The sequence below is a fragment of the Leptonychotes weddellii genome, chromosome 15 (assembly GCF_054177405.1).
Source record: "Leptonychotes weddellii isolate Sample4059 chromosome 15, ASM5417740v2, whole genome shotgun sequence".
In the NCBI taxonomy this organism is placed as follows: Eukaryota; Metazoa; Chordata; class Mammalia; order Carnivora; family Phocidae; genus Leptonychotes; species Leptonychotes weddellii.
The window spans coordinates 48515081-48526018 of NC_138383.1; the positions used below are offsets into that span (position 1 = coordinate 48515081).

Genomic DNA, 10938 nt, shown 5'->3' on the forward strand with positions numbered 1-10938 from the left:
TGCAAGTTTGGTTTACCATGTGAAAATCATTCCACGTGAGACACCATATTAACAGAATAAAAGATAAAGGACACATGATCATCTCAATACGTGTACAAAAAGCATCTGAGGGGCGCATGGGTGGCTCAGTCAGTTAAGCGTCTGCCTTCAGCTCAGGTCATGATCCCAGGGTCTTGGGATCGAGTCCCGCATCAGGCTCCCTGCTCCACAGGGGTCTGCTTCTCCCTCTCTCTGCCCCTCCCCCTGCTCATGCTCTCTCTCTCTCGCTCGCTCACTCTATCTCAAATAAGTAAAATCAAGAAGGAAAGAAAAGGAAGAAAGAAAAGCATCTGAGGGGCACCTGGGTCGCTCAGTTGGTCAGGCATCCTACTCTTGATTTCGGCTCAGGTCATGGTCTGGGGATCATGGGATCAAGCCCCTGCATTGGGCTCCGCGCTCAGCGGGGAGTCTGCTTGAAGATTTCTCTCTCCCTCTCCCTCTGACCCTCCCTCCCACCCCCCACCCCCACATGCTCTCTCTCTCAGTAAATAAATAAATCTTAAAAAAAAAAGAAAAAGCATTTGACAAAGTTAGACCTTGTTAAGCCATTGAAACATACTCAACCCATACAAGGAGTTTTCCCATAACAATCATTTTGAAACATATTTAATATAATTCATCTGTGTGACTCCACTTACAGGGACTATAAGACATATATGGAATTGGAATATAACATGAACAAAATGTGACTTCCTCACACCCAGTACTTGACTGTATACTGAGCATTATGCTGTTCTGTATGGATACGCAGGATAACATTTTTAAAGATATGAACCTAGACAGAGCTTTTATTCTCCTGATATTTTCCTCCTGTCCTTTTAAAGCAGATCATTGTCTCAGAGGGAGGATGGGATGGGACAGAAAACAGAAATGCCTATCGTTTTCCAACAGCCTAAATCCAACAGGAGATTTTCTAGATGCCTCAGAGGCAAATAGCAAGATGGACAAAGGCTGGGGTGGAGGTGGGGCGGGGAGGGAAGCTGGGCTCCCCCAGGGAAGGAAGAGTGGGGGAGTTCTGTGAATCCCAGGCAGCCCTGCATCGTAACCTATGGCCCCGAAAAGGGCAATGAGACCCCAGAGAAGGATGGTGGTGGGCAATGGAGAGGGAGGTTCTCAAGCGAGGTCCAGAGGAAGCAACAGAAAGAGCTCCCAGACAAAAGGGGCGCCCGCACAGGAGGTGAGGATGCCCTTAGCTGCCACCTGTGTGCACCAACGTGGCCCTGGGCCACCTGATTGCAGAGATGCCACCAAGGATGCGTCCAGATGTACCAGGGCAAACCGGGGATCCGAGAAGCAGACAGCCCCCTCCCCAAGGGGAAGAAGAAGGTAAAGCCCAAATTGACTGTGCCGGGCTCTAGGAATGCACAAGGAGAGAAACATTCCCTTTTGCGGACCTTATAGTCACCCTGCTGGCTCTGTTTCCTTGGGGCGCCCCCGGTGAGAACCATTGCTGGCTGGGGGCCTGAGGGTAGGGTGGGAGCTGTGCTGCTTCCCCCATGCCTGGCCCCGGGGGGAGGCGGACGGCTCGGGAGGGGGGCTGGGGAGAAGGGAGGGCGGCTGGGGAGAAGGGAGGGCGGGGGAGGGGGGCTGGGCAGCGCCCCCACCGCGCCTCCCACTCGGGGCCCCGCGTCGGGTGGCCAGCAGGGGGCGCCAGAGGACCGGCAATGTCGCGGGGTGGGCTCATCTGCTCCGGGCGCCGCCGGGCCGGGGAGGGACCCCCGCCCCAGACCGGGAGGGGCCGAGCCCCGCGGCCGGCGCGGGCGGGGGACAGAGGAGACGGCGCGCAGCCGGGAGCCTGTGTCCCGCAGCGGGGACTCGAGGTCGCGGCCGTCACCCCCGCCCGGGACCCCTCGGCGCCCGCCTCCCACGGGGTCTCCAGTCTGGGCGCCGGCCCCGGGCCCCAGTGAGTTCGTGCCCAGTGCTCTGACGGGATCAAGGAAGGCAGCTCTCATGAGGGACACGTGTGTGACGGTCACGGTACCAGGGTGTGGCTTTTCTTCATATTTTAATGGCACTGGCCCTGAGTCGGCTACACCCCCGGGGGGCCCCCCCTCCACATCCCCGGGGTGGCCTCTTTGGTCCCCAGGCTTCCCGCCTACCCTCGCCCACCTCTTGGTTCTCAAGCTCAGGCCTCCTCCCACCCTCCCACCGGCCCCCACCCCTGCCTCCTTTTCTTCTGGGCCGTCTGTCCCAGCCCCAGGCCCTCTCTGACCCTCACACACGCACCTGAACCCCCAAGGACACCCCTCCACCAGAACCCCCCTGTTAGGTCATGGACCCCCAGACCCTGCCTCCCAGGCCTGGACACCAGCATCTAATCAGGCCTAACTTCTCCCCAGAGTTCCTGGGGTGGGGGGGGAGGGTAAATGCAGGAGCAGAACGCAGGATTCCAGCAGGACTGGGGTCAGCGGGGACAAGGGTCAGAGAGCAAAGCCTGGGTTCCGTGGGTGGTCCACAGAACCAGAAGGCCTGTTGCCAGGTAACCAGATCTCCCTTCATTTGCCAACACAGCACCCTGAGCTGCTGACCCACCAGCCTCCCACCGTCTTTCCCTCCGTGGGACCCTAAAAAGCAGGAGGAAGGGAGAAGCAAGAGCCCAGCCAGCACCCCCAGGCCACCTGCGGCTCCCCCAGCCACCGTTTCACTGCGAGGACCTGGCCGCCGGGCCCCCTGACTCAGCAGCAGCATGAGTCTGGGCATCATGGAGGAGGAAGACCTGGCCGAGTACTTCCGGCTGCAGTATGGGGAGCGCCTGTTAAAACTGCTACAGTGAGTCTCTCGGGTCCAGGGCCTCCCACAGCCCCCGTGCCCCCCTGCCAGCCTGCCCCTACCCCCTGTAACCCCGAGCCCCAAGTCACCTGGCCCCGACCCTGACACCAGCCTGCCCCTCCCCCCGTAACCCTGAGCCCCAAGTCACCTGCCCCCTGACCCTGACACCAGCCTGCCCCTCTCCTTGTAATCCTGAGCCCCAAGTCACCTGCCCCCTGACCCTGACACCAGCCTGCCCCTCCCCCCGTAACCCTGAGCCCCAAGTCACCTGCCCCCGACCCTGACACCAATCCACCGCCCCACCCAGACCCCCAGCCCTTGTAGCCGTGCCCCCCATTCCCAGATGCCAACACAGCCCTCCCCACACATGACTCCCTTCCCTCACGTGGGGGACAGGACCCCCCCTTGCCTCCCCATGGGCTGGCCCGGCCCCAGCCTGCCCCCGGGGCACTCAGCACCCACCAGCCTCTCCCACCCCGTGTCTTGGCAGGAAGTTCCCCAACATTGACGAGCAGTCGGAGTCCCCATCCATCCGGCTCCTGGAGAAGAAGAAGGAGGCCAAGATCATGCACCGTGCCTTGGAGCAGAAAAAGGAGGTGGGGACTGGGGCGTGGAGTGCGGGAAGGGCCGCAGGGTGCGGGAAGGGCCACAGGGTTTGGAGCCTGAGGACGCCCTCCCCTCCCCCCATTCTGTGGGTGGCAGTGGCTGGAGCCAGGAGTCCTGTGCAGGGTGGAAGGTGGGAGGCCTGGGGGCAGAGGCCCTGGGGGCAGGAGGTGCAGGGGCCCTCCTGACCTCTCTGCTGTCCCCACCCCAAGACATTTCAGCGTAGAATGGAAACCCTGAACCTGCGCTGGGAGGAGTTGGGCATCAAGGAGGCCCAGCTGAAGGCCCACATCCAGAAGTTTGAGCAGTTCATCCAGGTATGAGGGCCCCCAGGCTGCAAATTGCTCCTCCCCATCTTCCTTGCTTTTGCTGACTCCTCACCCTGGGTTAGCATCTCTTCACTGCCCAACAAGGCCTGGGGCTTCTCCCTTTACGTCCCCACTCATTACGGTTTGTAATTTCCTGTTTCCCTGTCACTTTTGGCCCTTCTAGACTGCAGTTCACCATTTCCTCACCTGCACCTGGTACATGCAATGTCCCGGGGGAATGAATGAATGGGTGGAGGATGACAGGCAGGGCTGAACACGTGGGGATACAGAGACGACTCCAGGGCTTCAGTCCCAGCCGCCCACCCACCCCTCCGTCCTTCTGCTGAAGGACCAGGGGTCGGTTGAAGGACCAGGCCCCAGAGTCCATCCGGAGACAACTCCTTTCAATCAGTCCTTAGAGGAGCAATCTGACCACCCAGATTTCTCCAGACCAGCCCTGATGGAGCCCTGAGGGGGCCTGGCCCAGCTCCGGGGCGGGGGGTGGGGGGAGTGGGGGGTGGGGGGGCGGAATCCCTGGCCTCCACTCGCTCGAGGGGGTGGCCCTGCTCTTAAGCAGTTCTGTCTTGCTCTGCGCCTTCTCCAGGTGGGAGAGGAAGCTGATGGGGGCTGGGCACGTTCTCCAGGGGTCAGGTCCTTACTGGCCAGAGAAAGGCTAGGGGCATGGGCGGGGTGGCAGGAGATGGGACTAAGAGCTTCTCCAAGGGCTGCCAGAGGCCCAGCAGCCTGGAAATCCTGGAAAACTGTCACAAATACAGACCCCTGGGACTCTCTCTGTGCTTTCAATTGTCCTCAGGGGGGGCCCAGCAACTGCATTTTTAAAAAGCTCCCCAGGGGATTATGATGCACAATTGGACTGGTTTAGGGGATCCCTGGGTCCTCTCCCGGGCTCACGGGGCAGAGTGCGAACCCTCCCTGTGCCTTCTCCACCTACCTCCGAATGTCCTCCATCCATGAAGAGGGACAGGAACCACACAGGTGCACTGTGAGGGGTGCGAGTGCCCCCTGATCCTGCGGGGAGGGCTTTGCAGAATGAAGGAGAAGGGGGTGTCAGCCCGAATGCCCTTTCTTTGAGGACATCAGTAGTCTGCACTGTCGGCTCCGGCCTCAGCCGGATGCCTCTCCCAGCTGAAGCACGGTTGCCCAGGGCCTCTCCTTTCTACAGTTGGAGAAATTGAGGCACCAAGTACCAAGCACCAAATGGGGAGGGAATCCGGGCCTCCTTGCCCACAGGGGCGGCCCGGCGATCCCTGCCCATCCCCGACAGACAGAGGGGAGGACGGGCCCAGTGTCCAATGGGTGCCACCTCCCTCCCTCCCCCGCCCCAGGAGAACGACCAGAAGCGGATCCGCGCCCTGAAGAAAGCCAGCAAGGAGCGGGAACTGAAGAGGCAGCGCGTGCAAGAGCTGGCCAAGGCCAAGCAGGAGATGGTGGCCTTGCGGCTGGAGCACCAGAAGCTGAGCATGAAGCTGCAGGACTACTCCATCTTCAACAAGTACCTGGAGAAGGTGGTGGAGAACTCAGAGGTGAGCTGGGGAACGGGCGGGGGGACTTCCCCAGGGCCTGGGGCCAGCGCAGGATGGTGGGAGAGGCCCCTGGGAGGCGGGGGTGGGCTTGTTTCTCAGGGGTCCAGGGTCTGCAGGTGCATCTGGGCGGCGTGCGTATGTCTGTGTGTGTGTGTGTTGGGGGAGCGAGGTTTCGCTTGAGACCACCAGTGACTAGCTTTGCCTGCAGCAGGATGTGGCTGGCACCCACCCCTGCCCCCCCTCCTCCCTGCTGTGTTCTGTTTACCTGGGAGTCCACGGAGAGAAGAAGGGAGAGAACGCAATGCAGAGTTAGAGAGCGCAGTGCACAGGCCCGGCCCTGGGCTGGTGCGCACGCCTCCTTGAAACAGGGCTTTGCCCTTTGCTTGGGGCTCCTCCCCTGTCTCCTCCCCTCCTCCCACCTCTGGCCCTTCCTCCTCAGCCTCCTCTGGGGGCTCCTGTTCCTGGCTCCTTCCTTAAGCGGTCCTCGGGTCTTTGTCCCTGACCCTCCACTTTTCTCCCTGACCAACTCAAGGGACCTCCCACGGATGCCTCCCACATCCCCCATGTGACAGCAACAGGCAGGGCCCCTCACAGCGGCGGGGGCGGGGGGGAGGGGGTATGTGCCAGGTATGGGGTATGCCCTCCGGGGGGTGTGGGTCAGTGTCCTGAGGGCGGCACCAGGGGGGACAAAGGATGGACAGCTTTCTAAAGTCCCAGATAATTTCTGAAGTCCTGTACTAGAACTAATTTATGCACATGTGAAGCCCAAATCTGTGTTATGTGTTCCATTCTAAGGTACCTATTGTACAATAAATGGTTCATTCATAATGGGGTGGGGGGGAGTGGGGGAGACTACGTATCAAAACAGCAGATAAATTATAAGAGAGGACTCAGACTCAGAGCTGGGGGAAAGGTGTGTCTTATAACCGAGGAGCTTGGCCTGTGTCTGGCTCTGAGCTTCATGCCCCTACACCCATGGTCTGGAGTCTCCGGCTCAGCTCATCAGCTCCCTGCCACCCGAGGCCAGTCCTCCCACTGTGTGTGTCTGGCTCTGTGAATGGCGTGGCCTCCCACCCTCAGCCCTGCTAGAACCGGGGCCTCCTCCTCGCCTCCTCCCCCTCCTCCCTCCCCACAGCCCATCCATCAGCAGATCTGGTCTATTCTGCCTCCTAAGTATTTCTGGAATCCGCCCCTGCCCCTTCTTCATCCAGACCCCCAGTGCACCTCATCCGGAGTTCAACACTGCTTTATTCCTGGCCACCAGCCTGTCCCATGCCCTCCCAGCGTGATCTCCCGCCCCGCTTTCTTCCTCTCTCTTTCCTTCTTCCCTTACGTCTTTCAGAATATTTTAAGCACACCGAAAAGTATAGAGAAATATATAATAGCCCCCAGGTATGCATTGCACCTTGTCAGATCTTAATATTTCCCCCTATTGGCTTCCAGTCCTTTTTTCTTAAGACACTACCGCTAATTGAAACCCCTTGTGGGCCCCCGCTTCCAAACCCGCTTCTTTTTCCCCTCTCTGAGGAGGCAGCCACCATCCTGATCTTTAAACTGCTCATGCTCATGCTTGTTATTATTTTGGCCACAAAGTACATATCCATAGACTATGAAGGGTGTTGCTCGTGTCTCTTCGAGAGTTGCTTTTTCTGATCAATGATGCTTTTTCTTTTTTTTTTATTTTATTATGTTATGTTAATCACCATACATTACATCATTAGTTTTTGATGTAGTGTTCCATGATTCACTATTTGCGTACAACACCCAGTGCTCCATTCAATACGTGCCCTCTTTAATACCCATCACCGGGCTCACCCATCCTCCCACCCCCCTCCCCTCTAGAACCCTCAGTTTGTTTTTCAGAGTCCATCGTCTCTCAGGGTTCTCAATGATGCTTTTTCTTAAAAAAATTTTTTTTTATTGTGGAAACTTTCCAACATATACAAAAATAGAATCATCTATTGAATGCCCGTTACTCATCACTAATTCTGACAACCATCGACTCATCAAATCATCCCCCGGACCTTCCCACCTCGGCCATTTTGAAGCAAATGATATTTTTTTCTCATCTGTATTTCAGTATGTGACTCTCAAAGATGAGGTCAATACCCTCATCATACCCGGTAAAAATGTGATCGTAATTCCTTAATATCAAGTCTGCAATCAATGTTAAAATTTCCCCAGCTGTTGCACACGTGCTTTGTGTACAAGTGGTTGGTTCCAATCGGGGTCCAAACAAGGTCCCTACACGGCATTTGGTTGATACGTTTGTGTCTCGAGTGTCACAGACATTCTGATGCGGATCCAAAGAAACTAGACAGAAAAGAGGACATACATATGATCCCACTGACAGATTTAAGAACAGGTAAAAGTGGATCTTTGGTGATAGAAGCCACAGTTCTGGTTTCTTTGGTAGTGGGGGCAGACACTGAGCCGAAAGCGGGCGGTAGACCCTTCTAGGGTGCCGGAAACGTTCTGTCGTCTCTTCACGTATTAGCTAAGAAACTACCACCAACAAAGACTTCATTGGGAGAATCTTCCTTTCATCAGCTGTTTGATGACTTTGTGAGTCTTAAAGGAAAACTCGTTAAGTGCTTGATTCTTAATTACAGTTTTCAGAGTCATGAACTGATTCTCTGGCATCCTCCAAAGGTGACCCGTCGTGTTGTTAGTATGTTATGAATTCGTGGATTGTTGACATGTCTGGTGTGTGTCGATCCTTTGCCCTTTTTCTCACTGATGTGCAAAGTGTCCCATCTTTAAACAGCGGGAGCCTCTTCAGGTTGGTACCTGCGTCCTTTGGACACCAGCACCAAGTACTCAACAGATGCTCCTGGGAGCTCCATTTGCTTTATCTGTCGCATGCTGTCACATCGTGTGTGTACTCGGTGAACTTTCGGAAACGCAGACATAAAGTTCTCTCTCTGCTTCCTAAAACCCTTTAATGGAGGAAGCCCACACTCCTCCTCGGGGGCTACTGGGCACTTTTGTTACTTCCTCTGGGTGGATCTGTCCCTCCCCATCTTGAATGCAGGCTATTATTCATACTAAGCTCCTGTGAGCATCTTGAACATGCCACACGTACCCGTGGTCTATAGGCAGCTACTCCCTCTACTTATCCTCACCTTCCCCCACTTGCCCTTGGCTGGCTGGCTTCTGCTCATACCTCTGGTCTCATTGCAGCCATCCTTTACCCCAGGAGACCTTTCCTGGATGTTCCCACCTCCTCTGATGCTGACTTGGATGTCCGCCCCCACCCCACCCCCCACAGAGGCTTTATCGATGCAAAGGCCAGCGTTCACACCGCCTTCTACGCAGGGAGGGTGGCCTGCAAAGTCAGGTCCATGCCGAAGGAGACAGCTGTGCCTGGCAGGCCACCCGCCCTGCTGGTAGCGTCTCCAGCCCCCACTGGAGAGGGAACCTCAGCAAATGTGAACAAATACCAGAAAGCCTTATGCTGAAGATATTACCGTACATCTTTGACCAGCCCCACCCCCCAGTCATAGCTAGGGCTTATCACTCCGTGTTGTAACTCTTTCCTTGTCTGTCTGTCCTCCCTCCACACCAGCCCAAGTTGTAGGCTTCCTAAGAGCAGGGTCTGGCTTCCTTATCTCATGCTCTGTCCCTCGCATTTAGCATACTGCCTGGCTTATAAGTGGTTCTCGGTACGTCCTTGGACAGGGTAATTACTGCCTTGGGAGACCTTTCCAAATGCACCTCTCCAACCCCCGAGCCCCAGCCAGCAACCCTCTAGAATCACGTGGGGGACCTTTTTGCAAAATTCAGGCGCCAGGGACCACCTCGGACCTGTTTATTTAAATGAATCTCTTGGGGACGCCGGGTGGCTCCGCAGGTTGAGCACCTGCCTTCCCCTCAGGACATGATCTCCGGGTCCTGGGAATCAAGCCCTGCTCAGCGGGGAGCCTGCTTCTCCCTCTTCCTCTCCCCCTGCTTGTGCTCTCTCGCTTGCTCGCTCTCAAATAAATAAATAAAACCTTTAAAAATAAATAAATAAATAAAATGACTCTCTCGGGGGTGGAGCCAGACAGGTGTCCTTTTTAAAGCTCCCAGGTGATCCCAACATGCAGACCGAGGACCCCAGCTCCGGTTGCATGTGCCCCCAACCCAGGAGGGCGAGCAGGGGGGACTCCAACGTCCTTACGGCCTCTGCCCTTTGACCTTGGCCTAGGGTCTCCCCGCTAGGCTGAGGCATCTAGGCAGGGGGTTGGCAGGTGGGGGGGGGGAGCTGCACCCACCATCGGGCCTGGGGCGGGCAGCAGTGTAGTGACGGAGCCCCTGCCGCAGTTCGAGGAGATCCACGAGGTGATTGCGCGCTACAAGACCCTGGTGAGCATGCACCAGGACCTGATGCAGTCGGCGCAGGAGGGCCAGGAGAAGATCGAGCGCGCCAAGGCGCGGCTGGCGCGCTACATGGAGGAGAAGGACGACGAGATCCTGCAGCACAACAACGAGCTGGCGCGGCTGCAGATGCGCTTCGACCGCGCCCGCAGCGATGTCATCATCTGGGTGAGCGCGGGGGCGGGGGGCGTGGCTGGGGGGCTTCGGGGCACGGGGTGAGCGAGGGACCACACACGTGCGCCACACACCTGCTCACGTCCCGGCCCCAATCCCTCCCCAGGAATCTCGCTGGGCACACATCCAGAACACTGCCGCCAAGAAGACCCTCTTGCTTGGCACCATTAAGATGGCGACACTGAACCTCTTCCAGATCGTGAGCAAGCAGCTGAAGGAGACCACCACCGTGTCCCTGGAGGACACGCACAAACAGCTGGACATGGTAAGAGGGGGCGCAAGTGCCCTGGCCAGCTGGGTCTACTGAGCTAAGATGGTTGTCCATTGGTCCAAGGCAAGAATGAACCCCACAGAACTGGTTCTCAAATTTAACAGGATCAGAGTCACCCTGGGGGCTGGGGAGTGTTGCTGGGCCCCAGCCCCAGAGTGTCTGACTCAGTATGTCTGAGATGAGAACCCATGAATTTCCATTTTTCAGCAAGTTCCCAGGTGATGGTGCTGGTCTGGGTTCCACACCTTGAGAACATTGGTCATAGTCAACACGGGCAATGGCAGGGACCCACTATTGAACTCAGTACTTGTGCAGAACAGTTCTACTGCATTCTAGAAAGAGGCTGAAGGCTCGTGCCCAAGGTCCACTCTTTGGGAAAAGAGAAAATTGCGGGTTGGGGGATAGGGGGAGGAATCAGCAAGTTTAGGGAAGTGTTAGGGTCTTATTAGTACCAATCCGACATTTCTCTTTGAAATAGCTGAAAGGAGGGGCACCTGGATGGATCAGTTGGTTAAGCGTCTACCTTCAGCTCGGGTCATGATCCTGGGGGTCCCTGCTCAGTGGGGAGTCTGCTTCTCCCTCTCCCTCTGCCCCTTCCCCTGCTTGTGTGCACGCGCGCTCTCTCTCTCTCTCAAATAAATCAGTAAAACTTTTAAAAAAATAAAGTAACTGAAAGGAAATTGGAAAGGAAATACCTTCCTCACTACATGATTCAAAGCTGTTCGATGCCATGTGCATGCACCACCCCCAAATCATCTCACTTCTGACCACAGGTGCACATATCCTACTTTTGGGGAAACTCGGTGAGGGCAGATGCATTAGCCATGCTTCTCGTGCCGGGCAGAGAACTTGACTAATTCTTCGTTCCTTT

At 56.6% G+C, this 10938-nt stretch overlaps 1 protein-coding gene across 1 annotated transcript; it reads left to right on the top strand.

The window, feature by feature from the left end:
• The first annotated feature begins 2401 nt into the window (after nt 1-2401).
• CCDC42 (coiled-coil domain containing 42) lies at nt 2402-10410 on the top strand. Its single transcript, XM_081804164.1, has 6 exons — nt 2402-2808; nt 3299-3404; nt 3624-3728; nt 5066-5263; nt 9569-9790; nt 9903-10410. Exons 1-6 carry the CDS (start codon nt 2726-2728, stop codon nt 10101-10103), a joined length of 915 nt encoding a protein of 304 aa, XP_081660290.1. The 5' UTR covers nt 2402-2725; the 3' UTR covers nt 10104-10410.
• Nucleotides 10411-10938: the final 528 nt, after the last annotated feature.

What these genes read in the sequence shown, in the direction of transcription:
- CCDC42 (XM_081804164.1), top strand. Translation starts at nt 2,726, where the DNA reads ATGAGTCTGGGCATCATGGAGGAGGAAGACCTGGCCGAGTACTTCCGG. An exon ending in AGTTTGAGCAGTTCATCCAG is followed by an intron (nt 3,729 to 5,065) that starts GTATGAGGGCCC and finishes CCCCCGCCCCAG; the next exon opens with GAGAACGACCAGAAGCGGAT. An exon ending in AGGTGGTGGAGAACTCAGAG is followed by an intron (nt 5,264 to 9,568) that starts GTGAGCTGGGGA and finishes CCCCTGCCGCAG; the next exon opens with TTCGAGGAGATCCACGAGGT.